General features: G+C 48.2%; 1 protein-coding gene across 1 annotated transcript in view; it reads right to left on the bottom strand.

Moving 5' to 3' along the window:
- DNAH10 (dynein axonemal heavy chain 10) overlaps nucleotides 1-20,798 on the bottom strand; it is a 2,725,177-nt gene that overhangs the window by 1,217,358 nt on the left and 1,487,021 nt on the right. The window contains exons 36-37 of the mRNA XM_069619694.1: nucleotides 19,126-19,272; nucleotides 2,491-2,682 (exon numbers count right to left, since the gene is read on the bottom strand). Coding sequence (XP_069475795.1) covers nucleotides 2,491-2,682; nucleotides 19,126-19,272 — 339 coding nt within the window. The remainder of the gene's footprint in view (nucleotides 1-2,490; nucleotides 2,683-19,125; nucleotides 19,273-20,798) is intronic.

Raw genomic sequence — 20,798 nt, 5'->3', positions numbered from 1 at the left:
CTGTTCAACTCCACGATAGAGCACAATTTCTAAATGCTAATGGGATGGCACAGGGACCCGGTGAAATTGTCAAAAAGTTTCAGGGAGTGTCCCCTTATTGCCCAAGGGGATGTGGACAGCGGGGAACCTTAGCGCACATTTAGTGGCGGTTCCCCCCAAGGTGCATGTTTTTTAGAAAGAGGTGATGAGTTAGATGGAAGAGGTGAAGGGGATAAGGTTGGCTCTAGACCGCTGCAGCTGCTACTAGGGCACCCGTACAAAGATAGGGAAGGGTAGAGGTTACCGAAGATGTGGGAAGCCATGTTAAGAGCCGGGAGATTGGCCATAGCCCAGTGGTGGAAACAGGACACGCTCCCCACGAAAGAGGTTTGGGTAGAGAAAGTACATAATATGATGATAATGGAAAAGCTCACGGCTGTGGTGAACGATAGGTTGGAGCGGTCAGCCCTACTGTTTAAATGGGGGCTAGAGGAAAGCAGCCATGTAGTCTAATCAAATGAGTGTACCAGATGTCGCGGGGAGGTGTGGGATGAGGAGGGAGTAGGGGAAGAGGGCCCTGGAGGGGAGCAGTAAGCGACCACATACAGACACGAGAATAACCTTCGGAAATGAGACATTGTCTGGGGTACTTTGCGCCATTGAACAAAAAGTTGAGTTAAAATAGGGGGAGGGGGATCTGGATTGTTATTAGTGTAATGTGTTTTTTTACCTGGAAGTGTGTCTCATTGACAATGTCTGGATCTCTTAAAAAAATGCTAATAAAATTAAGTTTAAAAAAGAACTGCAAATCGGGACCCCAGAGTCAGAATGAGTGCCCCAGTATTTTCAACCGACCCAGGATCTTAATGTTGAATATCTAATAACTGGCCCAGGAGGCACCCACCTGTCACCCTGAGGGTGGGATCCTAGAGCACACTCCACAGAGCCCCATATCCAGCTACTGTGCTAATGTCACCAACCAGCTCGGATTCCCTGTAATGTAAATAGCTTAACCAGAAGGAGTATGGCCACTGGTCCTGAAAATCGTTGAGGGGCCCGGAGGCACTTCAACTGCCTCCAGATTCGCTAATGTGGCCACTGCATCAGGAGTGGCGGAGGAGATATGACTTCCATGTATATAAGGGCAGTGAATTCATTGGGCTGTGGCCCCGGCTTATAGGCAGCGTCGGGGGACCCATGGACCTTCCAGTAGCTCTTAAATCAGCAGTGAAAGAGGTATGGCTACAATGAATTGAGGGGTTAGTTCCTTCTTTGGGATAATGGCCCCAGCACAGAGGCAGCATCGAGGGACCTGAAATCCCTTCAATAATCAATGGAGGAGGTATGCCTTGTGTATATTTAGACAATTCTTATAATTACGGGTTGGATGTGCCCTGTATGCCTTTGGGTACAGTGTTGACAGTTTATTGGACCGGGAAGAGTGCCCTCTTTCACCCTCAGCTGCCCCATGGAACCGGGCTTCCACCAGTCCATAAGTGCACTCCCAGCTCACACTGTACCTCCAAGGCTGGGTTGACTAAGCCCATCTGCATCAGCAGCTCTCTGGCTCCATCCATGCATGCAACCCCTAGGAGGCACGGACCATCCTGTCGGTGCGTTTCAGTGAATTCAGAGCCCCGAGGAGGGGGATGGAGAGGCACTCAATCGCTGGGTCCGCAGTGTACTGAAGCCTGGTTCATCGCACGGAAGAGTGCCCCCACCACTGCTGTGGCCACTGCACATTCTGCCGCCACCACTGACTTTTGGTCGTTTGCACCCCGGAACACTGCACATAAATGGTCCAATGAGACCCAGATCTCCAGGCACGAGACTCGCTCCAATATGTATTGCAGCGGCCCACTGGACCTTGCGCAAGCCACTACTCGAGCCCCTAGCACCATTTAGGTGCCACCATCTTCCCGGGGCGCAACATGGCTCCTGTCTGGTTCATTGATGCACAGACGCTGTAGCTTAGGGAGCTTAATTGCGCTGTAGAGGTATTAAAATGTAAAATAAAGCTGCACTTCAGGGTTTTTTGGATGTCATGTGACGGAGCCTACAGCAGGCACGTCTGCCCCGACCATACTCTTTCATTAAGCCTTTCGCAGGAAATGTCATTTATTTGTTCACAGACGTCAGACCTGAGCAATAAGTTGAATTTATCATCTGGACTCCCCGATCCACAAAACATAGGTCGATCTGAATGTTAAGAAAATGTTATCTTCATTGATATGCGATTTTTCATTGTAATAGTCATCTTTGTGCCATCAGTATATGCATGCCCACCTCTACTGATGTGATTGTAGAAATGTTAATAGCAAGTCTCTCTAAGGTTAATCTGGGCAGTGCATGACACACATGGCTAACAACATAATGAGACAAATGAACATAGAGGGTTCTACTGGGTATGTTTCGCTATTGTATATTGGATGCATTCAGTATAATGTACACACTATTATACATTGTTAAGAGTAAGAAAGTAGACCCTGGTTTAATATCAGGATTTCTGACCTGCACTGATAAGAGGATGTATCCGTTGTCTGCTAGAGCACCTTCCACAGCATCATTAAAATTGGGGTAGCGAACTCGAGGGCAGTCAAGTCCAGGGAACAAGTCGGAAATCAGACCCAGGAAAAGCGGAACATCTTCATACACAAATTTGGGAAGATTCATGTCTCTGAGAGCCCGCATCAGCACCACATCCTAGACAGAAGAGAAGATCAACATTTATTTCTCAAAAAATTAAACGTGCCGTTCACACTTCAATGCTGTTTACCAGCTTATTAGCTCATAATAGCCAATATGTTGCTTTCTCATAGCAAGTATACATGAAACAGGACCAGAATTACAACTGCAGCCCACCGTTTCCAAGCAGTACAGAGTGTGATGTTCTTTCTCAAAGTTCACAAGAAGATAATGGTAATTATAAAATAACAATAACTTGGTTTTAGAGATCACTTGTTATTGCAGTCATGGCCACTTCTGAGCACTGTAAATAACAGGCGATATTAGTGTTCAATTTAATGGTACTCAAGTTATAATCTTCAGAAGGATAAAAGGCTGAGCCAGCCCTAGAGGTTTTTGAATCTGTGACCCTCATGTTGAACAAAGATCTCAGCAGAGACTAACTCACTGCGCTTAGTACAAATTTAATTTCAGTGTTTGGCAGACATTGACAGATGGATGGCCAACAATCAGCTGCAGCTTAATGCAGCAAAAACCAAGATTATTTTGCTTCCCAAGCAGCAAGTTTTGAATGCCAAGGAATCCTTTACCCCGAGCATCCTTGGCGAGATGCTACAATTTGCCTCAAAAATCAAGAATTTGTGCTATGTGTGGCAGCAGAATCTAGGAAGTGAAGCCAGGTAAGAGCTAAGGTTAAGGCAGTGTACTACTCTCTGCGGATGTTCTGTGACCATACCTACCGGCGTAAGATCACGCAGCTGTTGTGGGGGCTATGACAAACATCCACCTGGATTATTGTAACACTTTGATAGCAGGTATACCGGCCAAGCAAATACACAGGCCACAGAAGGCCCAGAATGCTGCAGTGAGGCTGGTGGGCCGGTTGGGTAAAAGGGAACAGGCCTCCCCATTCCGCAGAACTTTGTACTGGTTGGCAGTCGAGGATTGAATACATTTAAAGTGGCCTGTTAATCTTTAAATGTGTTAATGGGCTGGCCCCGGAGTACCTCAGTGCCAAAGTCTGCCGATACTAACCTGTAAGGGTATTACGCTCAGGGGATAAGCTACTAATGAGTATCCCATGTCTCTGGAGGTGATAGGAGATTTGGAGTCTATCGACCCAAATTATGGAATGAGCTACCTGTGGAGATTAGGTCCTGCCATACACTGTACTGGTTCCGAAAGGCTCTTAAAATCTTCCTGTTCAAATAGAATCTGCCCAGCTTAGTGAGGGCTTCTGTACATGATTTGTCCTACACACATACTGAGGTTTTTGGCTTCCGTCTGTGCCGTATACAGTTAAGTCTCACATTAAATCAATCAATTTCTAATCAACTGAAACACCCTCATTCTAAAGAATAGGAAGTAGCCTGGAGAAATAGCCTCACCTTTACCCCACTCCACCATTGGGCTCTTTCTGTCAGGCATACACACAGCAGTGAGAATATGAGGGTATACTACATGCATTTGGTAAATCAACATGCCTAGGGCTTGTGATGATACTTAACTGCATGAATAATTTGATAATGTCTCGTATATCCACGTGGTGTGCAATACCCCATGGTTGCACACAGTGAGAATGGACAAAATCATACACCATGGTCTTCGTCAAACCCACCCACCGTCCAACTGCAAATGTACACAGACTGATTGCATCTGGTCTTAGATGGCGCATAATGTCATGGCACAAGCCGCACAATTAGAGAGATCTAAATCTCTTCAGAATCGTCAAACATTATGACATACAGTGTTACCTCATGTGTGCTCTTCATACGCATACGTGCACAGAAATTCCACATTGGTAAGACTCCACTCAAGAGAGAAGGTGGAATAGCAAAATATCCCATCTACACAAAGCCGTTTGCCCATATATATTCTGTGCCCTCATGAATGATACAATGAAGCCAGGATCTAAGGTACCAACAGAAAATATGTGATAAGGTTAAACCGAGTTCAGCTGGTGGGCTGCCAACAAACGAGTTGGCTTCTCTATAGAATCTTCAGCTACAGTCTTTCTTCCTCTCCCTTAAGCTCTGCCTTTCCAGTGGGCAAGACAAAGTCAATTACATTATGTGGGGTGTATGTGCCTAGCACTTCTTTCTTGGCTTGTCTGAATTTGGAACAGGCATCAGGCATATGAATCTTTGAATTCAAAAATCTTTCAATTTAGACCCCTGGGTTAATAGCAGGATATCCATGGTTGCAGCTCCTCTACCAAGCCAGCATCCTCTTCAGGAGCTTGCATCCAGAACAGCCCCCTCTCTTACTGCCCTTTGTGATACTTTCCCCGGTACATGATATCATTACACACCTGGGGGTGTGCAAAGGTATCCATTGGGGACAGGTGGTGCTGCCTGCTCAGTGTTGGAGCTGCCAAGGATCATATGGGAGGATCTCCAGGTCACCCCAATAACAGCTGGGCCAGGAAGCAGCGTCTCCCCACTGTACCAAATGGCCCTTTCAAAGACATAGTGCAGAGGGTTACACAACCCGACTTCAAAAGCAAGAGTTCTGTGGAATCTTTAAATCAGGAAGTAATATTGGGGCTTGCCAGTGTAGCATTCGGTAAAGACAGGAGTGGGAGAGGTGCACCTTGAGCGGTATCAGCTCTGCTTGAGCAAAGCAGTGCTTGCATTCCAAAATACATGTCACATGTGCAAATGTGATTAAGATTCAAGATGGCAGACGAGCAGTTTACAGACTTGGTTGCAGCCTGTGAGACTCACATTAGTAAAGTAGAAATACCTGAAATTATAAAAACAACTAGGGAACAGCCAATCCTATGAAGGGAGAAATAATCGCACAAATGTATAGGCCGTAAGGAGTGGCCCAGCCCCAAGATAGGAAACACTTGCCTATAAAACCTGAGACAGGAAGAGCATAGGTGTGAGTGTTTGGAGACTTGGAAACGTGACTTTTCAGGTAGTTGGAGAAAGGAATAGGTGGTGGCTGACAGAGTGAAGAGGTGGTTAGAGGAGTCAAGGCAGTGGTGGTGATAGAAAGATCTATAAAGGAGATGTTTATAGGAAGAGCCAACAAAGAAGTGGTAACAGAAGAGGTGCTGAAAGAAAAATCTAAAGATCGGTTGAAAGGAGGATCAGAAGAGGAAGGGGGTTGACGGAAGACAGGAAGAGTCAATGAATAGAGAAATAAGATGGATGTACACTGCCTACATCTTTGGGGTGTATGAGTGAGATGGGGGAAGAGCAACAGAAGGCAGCAAGTTGTGATTGGGAGAGTGTGAGACTTCAATAGAAGGTCTGGTAGGTATAAGCAGACATCAGGGCGGCAAGGTGGAAAGTGAAAATAGACGGGAGGCCTCTAGGACAAGACCCCTGGTGAGAGAGTTGCATGAGGAACCTATTATAGCCTGTAGAACGTCTGACCTGGCAGGAATTTGAAGGAATTGAGTTGTAATCATGAGCAGGATTTGTTTGTCTGCAACGACTTGTAAGACACCAAGCTTTGGGGCAGCTTAAGTAAGTGTGGAATGTGTGAGGCTGTGCTTCCAGGGTTATTGTGCTCTTGGCAAAGGAGACGTGGTAGGTGTACAGAGATATCAACATACAGCTCAGTGCCGGCAACGTGAGATTGCACCACACTGGGGAGGCCCTTATTCATTTTGGTTATTCCATCACTATTTCTGATGGATTGGAAGGGAGTTCTCCGTGGAATTTGGTTGCAACACTTGGATTAAGAATACTGGAGTTTGGGAATAGAGGAACTTCAAAACAGAGGATTAAAGATGACTGTCTGAAGGTGTCCTTGTTCAGATCTTGAGAATAGAACATTAACTTGTTATGGCCATCAATGGACATCGTTTTGGTACCCCTTAGGAAGGTCCTACACTTAGAGTACTTGTGACCGAAACATATAGGGTTAGAACAATATGATTGTGGTATTGATTGAATATTTCAGGTTTCATTTTCCAAAAGCTATATGTTGATGTAAACACCCACATATGCAGTGAGACAAATGTGGTTCTATTGAAGCTCCACCTGATTCTTTGTTTGCCTTTTTCATTTATCCTCTTATCATTTATGTTTTGTATGCTGGTCTCATATATGATGTGTATTGTTATAGTGATTTTAAACGTTCAGTGTGATATGTTTAATAAAGCGTATTTGTATTTTTTGTAATAACACCAATGCACCAAAGTCCATTTCCTCCTTAGTGTTTTCCCTTTTTGAGTTGAGTGACCCTCTCTCAGGTTCTGGGCATGTGCTTAGGGGTATGTGTGGCCCTGTGGTGCCATTGGCCCAGAGCAATTAAGAACAGGGAGTTGTGTATTACCTTACTCAGTAACCGGGGACCAAGTGGAACAACCTACAACCCAACTATGAAAATGGGGAAAGCCGGAAGACCAGCCATCCAGCTGTTTGCCCAAGCCACTGTGAATGACACCAGTGAACGACAAGATACTTTGAGAGAGACATTTACTTTGAACTCTAAGCAAACAGAGAGATTGTCATTTTGACCCACTGTTTAAATTGAATCCAAGTTTGCCCACCTTTGTAAATATTATCTCTGGTTTGTGTTGTTTGCGAAGATCACTTGACCACGTGGCACTCTCTCTTTAGGTTGTTCCTCCTCTTTATTTTGTTCTCCTTCCTGATCTTGCCCCACCTCTCCACCTTCCTGCTTCTCTCTTTCTCTCCTACTTGATATTCTGTCATGCTCTGAACTCCTTCTCCACCTACACTCTTTCTCGGTTTCTCATTTTCCTCTGCCCCTCGGATGTTAACTCTTTCTCCTTCTCATCCTCTCTGCTGCTCCTCCTCCTCAAATCCCAGCCCACTCTGTCCCTTGATGTTCCACTACATCAGGTTCCTTCGAAGGAGGTGTGTTGGGATAGTGCCTAGGTCATTCATAAGGTGGGAGGATGGTTTGTGACCAAGGGGGTATAGAGATTTTAGTGAGGACTTACGCTCTATGTGGATGTTTGGGATTGGATGGAGTGAATGGGGGTTGAAACAGATTTTTTACATAACTTAAGTTCTTTTAAGAAGGCGGGCCTATCCCTTTCCAAGATGGAGGAGAACCATCATAAGACTGATTGGCTGAAGTCCACCAGTGAGGCATTGTGGAATTCTGAGGACAGTTACAAACTGCCTTTCAATCAAGATCTTGAACTAGCAGGTCGTAGTTTGCTTGAGCTAAAGAACAATGTTTTTAAGAAGACAGAAAAGGTCTGAGTAGACGCTGTATACAGAACAATCAACAGCCTTTTCGGATTGTGACCTTATTCTTCAGGCTCACCTACAACAGCTTGCATACAGTGCGACCCGAGTAACTCACACAGACAGCAACGAGAACACAGACTGCATGGTAAGCTAAGTGCTGTTTTCCTTTTTGATTGTGAGCATTAAGAACTAACCAGCTTACATGAAGGAATGCAAGGACAACCTAACACACTTGACTAATGATTAAAACGGTCAGGTTCCCATTGAGTATCAGTTATAAGGAGGGTCAGGGCATGAGACAAGCAGTGCAGTACTAAGAGGATGCAAGTCCCTATCATTTTGCCTTTGTGTGGGCTTCAGTCTGTTCTTTTTCTTAACTATACTGTTCAGGTAGCAGGAATTGTCCCAATACACGGTGGTGGCCTAGCAGAACAGGAATGATTGGTCCAGTGATCATTGTGAGGTAGTTTTGAATCCCTAAAAAGGTTCTAAACTGCCTTTGTTTCAAGTCAAGCCCAAGGAAAGTCACAGCAACATGAGGCTCCAGAGAAAATATAAAGAAACAGACGTTAGCAGAAGTCAGGAACAAGTTTCAAGGAATCTACTGACAGAGAAAATCAGTGAATGAAAAATCAGATAAGTGACTTCTGAAATTAAAAAAGAAAATGCAAGGTTTGGAATGACATGTTATGGAATAAGAAATGCACTGTGTTTCTCACAAGAAACTGCCTAATGGGAAGAGTACACAACAATCATAAGACTGTTTCATGTTGAAGCTAATGTTTTCTTGTTGAACTTGTATTGTAAAAGTTATTAGCAAAAGGAAACGTGAGGCGGATCGAGCACGCGTCCAGCTGTGGTTGAAAGAGGCGTTCATGTTGAGGAAGCCATGCACGTGTGATCGGCTGCCTATTGTAAATAGCTTGGAGAATATTATTACGAGTGTGCAGAGCTTTTGTTTGATTGTGCGTTCGAGGAAAACCTGAAGACGCATCTCAGCGTCATTACGTTAGTGAGAGAAAGACAGCGACTAATGTTCTGATGAATCCTAGCAAGCTGCGCAGTATGGGAACATTGAGGCAGATGTAGAGGCGTCGATTCTCAGGTGTTTTTCAAGAGTGAAAGTAAGTTTGTGCTTGTTTGTAAACACGCAGCGAGATAAGTGAAGTAACGAATACCGCAGCACCATTAAGGATTTCATTTTCTCTCGTGAAACTGAGAAAGAAAGTTAAGGTCAAGCTGAGGAACAAGATAATAGACCTGAGAGACTAAAGGAGAACACATTTATTAAAAGATCTCTACCAACTCTAAGGTGAACAGTGAGAGTGATAGTCAGCTTAATAAGAACACATGTTAAAAGTTAAGTGACAAAGGAATTGTGTAACACAAGTTAAAGCAACTAAGAAAAAGAACTGTAGCAGTGAGCAGAGTCTAAATAATAAACATCCTTCATCCATGAGTGGCCTCTAGGCTTGGGGCAGAGGTAATCACGTAATCTTGGAAAGAAGGGATTCAAATTTAAGGGAGTTAACACTGAAATTGGCGACATTTAACCATTAGATGCATCTATTGCAGGTTTCCTGAAACTGAGGGGTTCTGAAGTTAGAGGCTATCGGAGGAGACCTGATATTTTGTTATTTTATCCTCTTCCCCTTTCCCCCTGGCCTGGTCAGCTCTATAGTTGGAAGCAAAAGACTGCTGGGTGGACCGGAAAAGGGGTCTGGAGGACTCTTCATCTGCTCCTGCAGGATTCATCGATGGGACCTGAATAAAACCTGCCTGAGCATGAATATTTTGTATATGTTGGTGTCTTTCACAAGTCAATGGCATGAAGCAAAGCCCTTTGTTTTTAGGCCTGATGCATGTCTTATGTTTCAGGCATGATGCAATGCCTGGCTGTCTTATCCTTAGTCTTGCCGAACTGCATGGTCAGGTCAATGACTGCAAGTTTAATGTGCAAGATGTGGGAACTGCATCCAATTAATACTCCAAACACAGTGGCAAACACCCACTGGGTTGTCAGGGGAAATACCACCATTAAGCTGTAATTCTATATGACTGCCCAAATTGTACTGTCAACAACGAGCTGGGGGGCCGTATGGCGCAGAAACACTTCCAGCCCAAGGGTCTATATGGAGTGGGTTACACAAGTGTCTGACGCCCAAAGGAGTGCTTGCAGGGATCCTGTATCGCTTAATGCAACCCTCACAAGCTATGTGAGGTGTTCATCAATATTCACCACCATTGCAGGTAAGTAGCTCATCCCTTAGGAGGACAGGGGGCCCAGTGCAGGGTTAGCACTGCAAATATTAAACTCCTCCCAGAGATCTACTCCTGCCTCCTGAATACCTGCAGTGAACGCCGAGCTGAGGAGCAGTGATCCAGTGAGGCCAGAAGTGCTGTATTTCTGCTGGTCGTGTTTCCGCTCAAGCCCATTCACAGTTGCTCCATGCCTAAGGAAACTCATGTGAAGAGTATGATCCGTCGAGGGACCGGCGTACCATTAGAAAGCGGTCCCTGCCGCCTCCTACAATTGGCTCCACTGCACGTCATGGGAAGTTGAAAGGCTATAGGCAGTGAATAGATCAGCAGGGATGCTGGTACACTAGGAGGAGCCCCGCACAGGCTTCAGGGAACTCAGTTAGTGCATCCTGCGGCCACACAAAATCCAAAGCACAGAGCCAGCGATGGCAGAGGCATGACATAGACTCTCGCCAGGCTCAGTGCGCCCAAGAGATCTGCTCCGCAATCATGTTCACAGTGGCCATATTGACAAGGCTGTGGCCTGTAGAGTGCGAGCTTCGTGTCGCAGCTGGATTGAAGACTCTTGTATGGTCAATAACTTCCAAAAGCCAGTCCATCCATGCCTTAGTGGTTTGGTACCCGCTCCTCGGTAATCAGTACCGTGGTGGCCGGGTGAGAGGCTTCATACGGATCTCTTTTCTTAGGGCTGTGGAGATCACAGGGCAACACCAACATTAGCCTCCAGCCAGGCCACACACCCGTCACATAACTTTAATGGCTGAAATGCACATGCACATTATAGCACCTCCCAGATTCTCCCAAACCTTTGGATTCTGGTCCCTCTGAGGACGTTCCACCAAAAGCATGTTGGGACCATTCATAATTATGGTGAAAGGCGCTATAACAAATGACAAAATAAATTAATGAATGAATATGAAATCTGTTCAGACACCTCCTTACCTAGTGCTGCTATGCCTGTCAGTACAGAAATGCTGCATCAGTGGCGCCTGCAATGATGTCACCATGCAATGGCAATGATGTAATCTGCATGTGGTCTGCGATTCTACTGACCGTGCCAATGGGTGGGGTGTATCTAAGGGGTGGCTTTGGTGGTACACACATGATTACACCATATTCAATAATATACGCTATTAGTCACACTCTCTTCCTAAATATCTTCCTTCTTAAGCTCTTCGCTCTTCTGCCTCCAACTCCCTCAGGGTCAGTCGCTTCTCCAAGAAACGAGTTGGTGGTAGATCTTTTTTTTCAGATGAGGCCTCCCTCTGGAATAGCCTTCCTGCCCCCCCCTGAAACTTGAGGAGAACCATCTCCGGTTCTGGAAGCACCTCAAAACCTTTCTCTTTGCATCTGCTTTCTCTTCTCCTCTCCCCTGCTGATTTCCTGGCTGAAACTGACCTTGAACTGGCTACCTGGCCACCCTCTGATCTCGGGCCCAGGTCCCCTCTCCGCCAGTTGCACACCTGCACTGCCTTCCTTGCAACCCCACACTTGAGGACTGTTTTTTCTGTATCACTACAGTCCCTTTACCAGCACTTGACACTTGAGGTCTGCACTTACCCTTTATCCTTGCACTTCCAGCTGCTGGCCATACTTTACTTATTGTTATCTATTCTATTATCCTTTTACTGCACTGTCCCCTCCCACTTCCCCTCGCACTCTCCCCTTCCCCTTTTCTATGCACCTGCGCAATCTGAATGACACCTGACCTAGAAGAATCGCTGTCTGTCTTCCCTCTGTTCCCCCTCCCTTGCCTCGTCGCGCCTTGAAACATTTGTGTTTAGGTGCGTTATAAATGCCATATCATATCATATTCATCTAAGAGTGGAAGCACCAAGTGGTCACATATGCACCAAGGTACTAATTACAGCTGGCAGGACCAGGTAGGCCATTACTGGTAGGCAAATCTCAGGGATGGTTGGAGAGACGCACAACCAGAGAAAGAGGAAGGCCTCTGCAGAAAGTTAAGTCTGGGTGCTCTTGATGTCTTCACCCACTTGGCACAGGTGAAAGATGGCGCTCTTAAACTAGAGGCATTTCTTCATCAATTTAGTCCCACAGTCTTTCAAAAGAGGACATGGGGGCGTCGCCAAGATGGTGAGGGTACAGACACGCCCCATATGAACTCTATTCTCAAGTTTGTGGTGGGGTGTTGATAATTTGCCATTGTCCATTTCCGAAATTTCAGGCCAGTCGGTAGTGTTGCAGTGTCTCTCCTATGTAGCCCCAGTCCAGCATGTCGAACGCCTTATGTGCGTCGAGCGATACCATTGCTAGTTCCCCTCCAGTTCTGTTGGCCGTCTCGATGATGTTTAAGATGTGCCTGATGTTGTCCAGGGTGTTGCGGCCGGGGATGAAGCCGTTTGGTCAGGGTGGATGAGGTCTGGGAGGAGTCTGGCGAGCCTGCGTGCTAATAGCTTCGAAAAGGTTTTGGAGTCCACATTGATCAAGGCGATGGGGCGGTATGACGAGCAGAGTTCTGGGTTTTATCTGGGTTTCGGGATCAGGATTGCGATTGATTCCTCCATGGAGGGGGTGGTAGAGCGCGTTTCCAGGAAGGAGTTGAAAAAGGGTGCAGGCAATCTGTCGGGGCCTGGGGCCACGTTCTTTATCGAGCGGATCACTTCCCACACCTCCTCCGGGGATATGGAGTCTTGTAGGGTGCCTATCTGCGGATGGTGGGGCAGTCTTGGGAATGTTCGCAGGTAGATGGCGTGTGCTACCGCCTCTGTGGGCTTCCCGGACATCACGTTCCTGTGGTGCTTGGTCATGATGGTTAGCTTTTCGGGGTACGAGCAGCAGGGAATCCCATTTCGATCCCATAGGACTGTGACGTTGTTTGTGGTGTGTACTTTCTTGAACTTGTGCTTGGGCGGTTGGCTTTGTTGCTGTTTAAAGCTCGGGCTGTTCGGTCTGCCAGGTGCATTTCCAGGATTACTTTAGCTTTGCGTAGCTCATTCCATGACCTTGTCAATTGGCGCTATTTGTGGTTTGCTTCTTTCTGTGCCACCTCTGGTTCCAATTCTTCTAGTCGGAGCTGGTGTCTGCGCCTGTGTGCCGCTGAGCAGTTCATGGCCACCCCTCGAATCACTGGCTTCATGGCGTCCCATACCGTAGCCTCTGTGGGTCCTTTGCCTAATTTCTCTGTAAAATAGTTGATTAGAGCTTCCGATAGTTCCTGGCTGTCTGCTATGTCCACGAGGAGATAGTCCAGCAGCTTCCAGGTCCTTTGCCACGGTGTTGGTAGACCCTCTGTCTGGAGCTGTACAATAACTGGGGCAAGGTCGGAGATTACCCTTAGCCCTATGTGGATGTCCGTGATGCAGGGAAACAACACACTTGATACGAGTAGGAGGTCTATTTTTGAGAGGCCCCTGTGGACATGCGAGAAGAAGGTGTTATCAGGTGTCCACCGTTCCCGTCTCTCTCAGAAATTCTGCAAGCCCAAGTGCCTTTGAGAAGTCTGTTCCTGTGGGCGGTAGGTTTCGTCCGTAGTTGGGTCCGGGGTGCGGTTGAAGTCGCCTACAAATACCAGTTTGCCTTTCTGTGAAAGACATTATCACTGGGAGAGTCCTGCGCAGGAAGCACTCCTGGGCCTCATTTGGGCAATAAATCGATATGATAGTTATTGGGAGTTCAACCAGGAGGCCCCTGAATAGCAAAAACCTTCCCTCGGGGTCCTGCTTGACTGTGACCCTTGACAGAATCTGATTGGCTGAGCAAGATCGCTGTTACGCTCACCTGGTATCCACGGGGACGCCACCCAGCCCTGGTTGGATGATTTGCACTCTCGAACCCTCTCCCGGTCTCTTGGTAAGGCCTCTGGTTAAAGATGGGTCTGCAATATAGGAGAGCTGGATTCAATACCAGATTGCCTTTATGTTTTCCCACCTCCCTTGGCCTCAACTCCTTCCTCCCCCTTGGGCCTTCTCCTCACCTTAATATTGTAAAAGGTGGATTCTCCGTCCTGCTCCTCGTGGCAGGGGCACGTAGATGTGGGGGGCGAGCAGTGACCAAGTTACTTAACTGGTGCAAGCCCCCCTGTGGGAATCCAGGCCTGCTGAGACTCCGTAGGTTTGCTTCTTTACAGTCTTTATATGCAGTTCGTATGTTCCTCTTAGTTCGAATAATAATGTCTTGCTTCTTTCCTTTTAGGTATGGAACAGTATTTTGGTGTTGTGATGCAGTTTGAAGATGAGCATTGGCCGGTAGGCGAAAGCGCGGTGGGCGCAATGCTGTCCGGTGAGTAATGCACGATGTGCAGCGCTGTTTCGCCTTTTATATTGCTAACCTGTGTCTGTTCTCTCCTTGCAGGTTGTGATGTTCCTCGCCGAGCGCTGTAATGTTCCAGCAATAATACTGACCAGGAGATGACTACCCAGGTAAGAATTGTGTGGCTTTCTAATGCTGTCTTTCTTTCTCCTCTTTCCAGGTTATAGTATTCCAGGATGCATGCAGTGCCGGATGATGGAGTTCGTACCTTCAGGTGAGTGGAACTGAAGTCGGCAATGGATTGAAGACAGGATACTGTTCCAGGTAAGTTTCGTAGTGTTCTTTCTCTCTCTGCAGGTCCTTGGTTTCAGGTAAGCTGGCATCAAAGAACTGGACAAGGTGAGCCTTACGCTGCCCACAGTAGAATAACGCAAAGCATGTTCTGCTGTTTGGGTGTGGTTTAAATAGTCTCAGGTAAAGTAGTCCAGGTAAAATAGTCCCAGGCCTGCCACATCCAAAAGACTAGACTGCATAGCTCAGTTCCTTGTATCTGAGCTATGTGTGTGCCTCCATGTTGGCAGAACCCCCCCCCCCAAGTTAAATAGTCCCAAGTAAATATCCCATTTAATTTTGGTCTTCATGATGGTTATGCAACTGGCGCCAAAGGCGCCACGACTGACTCCAAGAGAATCTTGGATGAGGTTTGAAGGCCTTTGACCTGGCCCTAACTGGAAGGCTGACTTGTCAGTGAGGGCCAGGGGCAAGGGTCATGACAATCACCACCCCTCCTCCCTTCTGTCCAGAGGATGCGAAATATCTTTTAGGGAATCTTTGGTATTTGATACGTTGCTCATCCGCGGCCAAGAGGTGGGTTTCTTGTAGGAAGACTATATCTGCTTCCAGTTGGGCTAGGCGGTGTTCCACAGACTTCTGTTTCCTGGGGGAATTTAAGCCCTGGACATTCTAGGTGATCATAGTCAGATTTTTTATGGGTGAACCCATTTTGGGGTTATCTGGATGCGGATGGTGGGTGCTATTATGTTCCATGTTCCACCGGCCCGTGTGGGCGGCCGTTGTTTGGGTTGGGCCCTGTCTTGGTGATTTGTGCCCCTTTCGGTGTCCACCCCTCTTCTCTCCTAATGTAACAAAACCTGGTCGTTTGGGCCAGCCTTCAACCAACGGGGACTCCGGCTGGGCCAACGCATCCTGCTGAGGATGAGGCACTTAGGACTCTGCTGTATGGCGATGAAAACTGAGTCTAAGATTAGAGTGTCGTCTTGCTTCGGGAGTGCAATATGTGGCCAGCGGTCGTGGCTGGCATCTGGAGCTTGGTGGTGCTTGTTGGATCCGAGGGTTTGGGGCACAGGTATCGCCCCGCATTAGCCATCTTTACTTGGCCGTTTGCTTCTGAGGGGGGGACCCCTGATTCTCCAGCGCCGCCTCTCAACTCGCTGGGGTCCTGTGGTTCTTCCTGTTCTGAGGGAGCGTCTTCTGGGTTCAGCAGTCTCTCCGCTTCGTGCACTTTGTGTATGTGGCGGATGCTCCCGTTCCAGGTGAAGATTAGGGCTGTGGGGAAGCCCCAGTGGTCCCGTGTGCCTTTCTCCCTCAGCCATTCAGTGACTGGTTTCAGTGATTTCCTTTTCAGAAGTGTGATTGAGGCAAGATCTTGGTATAGGGAGATGGAGACATCTCTGAACAGTATTCGCAGAGAATTTCTCGCCTCCAACATGATTTCTTTCTTGACTTTGAAATAGTGTAGTCTAGCGAGGACATCTGGCGGGGCCGAGGAGTTGGATCTAACTCTGGTTCGGTGGACCCTGTCGAGCACCAGGGGGAAGTCGCTGGTAGAGTCAGGATAAAGCGAAAGAGGACGCTCACGTAACACTTCAAGTCTGCCTCTGGGATGGATATGGGGGTTCCTCTCAGGCGTATATTATTGCGGCAAGAGCGGTTGTCTGAGTCCTCCTGTTTGAGTTCAAGGGCTTCACACCTGGCTTCTAACACGGCTAGCCTGTCCGCTCCCTTCTCGATCTCATAGCTGTGCTCACATATGGTTGTTTCAACCTCCGTTGTCCCTGTCTCCAGTTCCCCCACTCTCGCCTCCAGGACCGTGATGGTGCCCTTCACCTCTTCAGTGCCCCTCTGGAGTTCCTTGGTTAATGCTGCCAGAAGGTCCTGGAGGTCCTATTTCGTGACTGTCTGGGTTGGGGCTTCCCGGAGTGATTCCGCTTGCATGCTCTCGGCGATTGTTTCTCCTGGCTCCAGGCGGTCTCCTCTTCTGGATCTATCCGGTGCAGGGGTGGATAGCAGGGTTGAAATGTCCGCTTGTTTGGTTGACTATTTAGCCATGGTGAGGTCCGGGCTGTCGCGTGGACTGGAGTGCAGCGAGCTGGGGTTACGGAGGCGAAAGTTAGGTGGGCGTTCACTCTCAGGCCCCGGACAGGGGGAGTTGTGTCCGAGTGTGCCTGGCTGCCTTTAGTAGGGCGCCCCTCGGTTGGGAGACCCGCAGGTGTTAGAAGGCTGCTTTCCCCTGGGGACTCCCTGGATATCGCTCCTCCCTGTGGTGCTAGTGCAGATGTTCTGGGCCAGGGACCATCAGCAAGCGGCGTGCCTCCCGGGCTGTGGGTCACTCCGGTGAGCAGGGGGATCCGTGATTCCCCTGTGACTCTGCGTGTTGCTGGCACAAGACCCCGTCAGGGAGAGTTCGGCTAGATCTTCCCTGCTGGAGCCGGACAGGTACGGATGTGCAGGTCCAGCCCAGTGGGCCAGTCGCTCAGGGGGGTGGCCAGGTTATCCTTCTCCTGGCTGCTGTCGTTTGCGCTGTTGTCTGGTAGGCTTAAGTATGGCCGCTGGTTTACCCTGGACTCAGTGTCGTTGAAGTGGGGTCTCCGCTTGCTCCTTGGGCCAAAATGCAATGTGCAGTGTGGGTCCGGGGCTTGCTGGTAGGTGGCCACCTCAGGGGGCCCTCTTTCCCCTCACGGAATACTGTTAGTGTTCCATGCCTCCGGTGTGGGGGTGCCGTGTGGGTGCACAGGCCGCTTGTGCTGTTGAGCAGTCCCACTGCTCGGCTCTATCCCAGTTTACAGGTTTGCTGCACTGCCAGGGCTAGGGTGCCGCTGGTGGCTGGGTGCTCCAGGGCTTCCCCTCACCCGTCGCACTGTTGGAGGCCTCCAGTCCCCCAGGTCTTTGCGCTCCCAGTGTCCGTGTCCTGCGGGCAGTGTATGAGTCTGGCTCTGCTTCGGCAGTGGGTGCGGATGCATGGGCTGGAGAGGTGGATCGCTTCACAGGGCTGGAGTGCGCCATGTGGTGAAGGCTTGAGTCCACTGCGGCACCCTCCGCATTGGGGACTACCAGGCGTCCACTACCCCTATGGCTCTCAAATGGCCAGGGTTTGCTATCCCACTGCAGGGGGGTTGGGTCACTGCAGGTCTCTCCCACCTCTCACCTCCTCAGCACAGTGTGCTATGCAGGCTTCTGTCGGCTCCCTGGGAAAGCTGCGGACTGAGATGGGTGCTGCTTGCCACTCCGATCCCTTCGTGACAGCGGTAGTCCCTCCGTGCTCTGGTGTGCTACCGTTGATTCAGCTAGTCACCCTGGAGTTCTTCTGGTGTGTCTGCGCCCAGTCCGCTCGATGGCTCCACAGTGGTGTGCAGCATCGGGTCCGGCTCAGCCACCGCTGAGGGACAACACCAGTTCGCTGGTCCGGCTAGGGCACCTCGTTCGGAATTGCCAGTGCTCGCCTCCTCCCAGGTGCTACGATGGAGACACCTCTCAAATCGGGCCAGTAGTTACCCCGCTCAGGGGCCGCTTTCGCCTCAATGCGTCCCGTTGCTGTCAGGCGAGCCTTGTGATGATGCCCGCCATTTTGGAAGCGGGCTAACTCTGCCCCCGGTTCCACTTCAAGCTCGATAAACCCCGGGTACCAGACGTCGTGGGGTGCTGAAGGTTAGACCCCTCTCTGCCTCATCGCTTTAGGCATCAGGTGCGCCGTCAGGATAAATCAGGGACACCCTTTCACCAGAGCATTACGGTTGGATGCATGGCTTAAGCCGGGAGCTCTTACGGAGCTGATCCGACCATCATGGCTCCAAGCCACGCCCCCCCAAAATCTATCTTTAAAAATTACTTTTCATTTGCTCAATGAACTCTAACTCCCTAAAGAACTTTAGTTTTCACTACCCAATGCAGAATCCTGCATGCATAGAGTTACAGACATGGAAAACGAGTGGGCCCTGGGTTCCAGTGCCCTTCACCACAGACGTCAAGCCCAAATGTCATTATCAGTAAGAATTACTCCCTGCCCACAATTCACTGTACTCATCAAAAAGAGCATTTTAATGTTTTAGCTTTCGTTACACATAGCAGAAGAAGCTTAACAGACATGGACAGTTTCAAAAGAAAATAGTGAATGAAAATGGGAATGGAAGCAATAAATATTTAAACACGAAATATATATTAAACACCTGAAAGAGAGAGTTTGGAGTAAAAAGATATTGTATGATGCCGATAGAAATTATAGAGAATCAGAAAAGGTAAACATTTACAAACAATAACAATATAGTTATGCCACTCGCTAGAATAATGAAGGTCCCAGTATAGCCAGTAGGATTAAATCACTGAACTCAGTAATGTGTGTTTTGACACCATGTGCCCCCAGTGGAGAATAAGAAAACACACACTTAATGAAACCATTAACATCTGTACCACAAGAGCCCCAGGATTTACAGTGATGTATAACTCTATTCAGCATGGATTATCTTTATGCTTTGTAGTCCTAAACAATTTGGGATAACCAAGCTCTTACCTCGCTCAAGTCAGGCGACCCTCTTTTCAGTTCCCCAGCCATTACCAACACTGATTTAAGGGCTCGAAGCCCAAAATCGTAATGATGCTGTTTGGACAGTTGTTCCCTTGCAAGCTTGTACAACACTGTCATCTTCTTAGCCAGGTTCTGTTTGATATGGAGATAGGTGAAGAAAGGGGCTTTAATGTGGGGAATTGTAATCAAGTTCACAATACATTTTTGGCACGTAAAAAAGTTTAAAGGAGATCCAACTTCAGCTCTAAACTTAACGAAGACAGACACTGGCACTGTCTGGGCTTTCACAATATGTTTTCAAATACGATAACTTAGTCCCACGTCTCTGTCTTTATCACCCAACTCCATTAGGATTTAGATCTATTTCTAATCTTGCTCTCTGTAATCAATCAGACAGAGTTTCAGCCAAACATTCCACTCTAACAATACGATGTTTTCATTTCCATGTCAGACAGCACCTAGCAATGGGTTTATCATAAATACAATGACAGGTCCCTGGGTTTGTAAATATCAGACCTGGGGCCTCATTACGACCCAGGCGCTAATGGGTTAACGGTGCCGTAAAAGGCTGCGGCGCCGTTAACCTATTAGCGCCTAATTACGAGGTCCCTTTGCGGGACCCGACCTTAACGGCTGGTTTTACCAGCCGTTAAAGTAGGGACCCGCAAAGGGACCTTGGTGCTAAGTACGGTGCCGCAAAGCCAACCTTGTAATGGGGTGGTAATTCCCCATTCCGCCATGGCGGACACCGGCATGGACCATGGTGCTAATAGCACCATGGTCCTCCGCCTGGGTCGTAATGAGGCCACTGGAATGGAAAAGTAACATTTTTAAAAGTCGGGTAAGTATTTTCCAAAAATCAGGTAAGTACCCGCAGTCTATCCTATTCACTATGAAAGGCCTATGAATGGATGGTTAGCCCAGGTTCAAGGACCAGAGACCAGATGGAGTTGGGGTCAAGGGACAGAAACATGTATGTTAACTTATCCCCGGACTCCGATTCTCCCAAATACCACTGCCGGTTCCGGAATCCAGTGGGTACACAATCATCAACGCTTGGTTCAGGTGAGGAAAGCCCAAGGGTCGTCGGTGCAGAGGTCACTTTTAGTATCAGTAGTTGGTCATGTTGTACATCAAACATTTCCAGTCAGCTTCTAGTGACCCACAATGAAGAAAAGATGCAGACGTCTGCAGCGCAGACCCTTCAGGACACCTCACAGGATTGAATTAGGATTGTTCTACCAAAGAACACCATGGTCAGGCAGTGACAGGAAATTGTCCAGAAGCAAACACAGAAGCAGCTCCTGCACAGCTTCCCTTGGAGTGAGATGGCTGAAATTGAGAGGACAGGTGACTTATGGCACACGCTGAAGATCTGTAAAGTTCTAAGGCTCTGCTCAGAACAACAACAGCTACAGCTAGGTAGGCGAGCCGGGAGATGGCCATTCCACTGGGTGGTCTAGGGACACTTCCGAAGGCTTCAAAATTAATGGATCCACGAACAGGCGTAGAGACTGGTTGTTTTGTCTGGTCCAAGGGACGAAGCACCAATGAGGGTCATCTGAGATCAAGCAAAGGAACAGGGCTTCACAGGGCCAATCACTAGAGTCAATGCAGGCCAACCGAAGGGGTCATCGTTGGGTCGTCAGTGAGGTGTT

Source organism: Ambystoma mexicanum, chromosome 10 (assembly GCF_040938575.1).
Source record: "Ambystoma mexicanum isolate Mex_15411 chromosome 10, UKY_AmexF1_1, whole genome shotgun sequence".
NCBI lineage: Eukaryota > Metazoa > Chordata > Amphibia > Caudata > Ambystomatidae > Ambystoma > Ambystoma mexicanum.
Note: the sequence above shows the minus strand (reverse complement) of the source record. Positions and strands in the feature narration are given on the sequence as shown.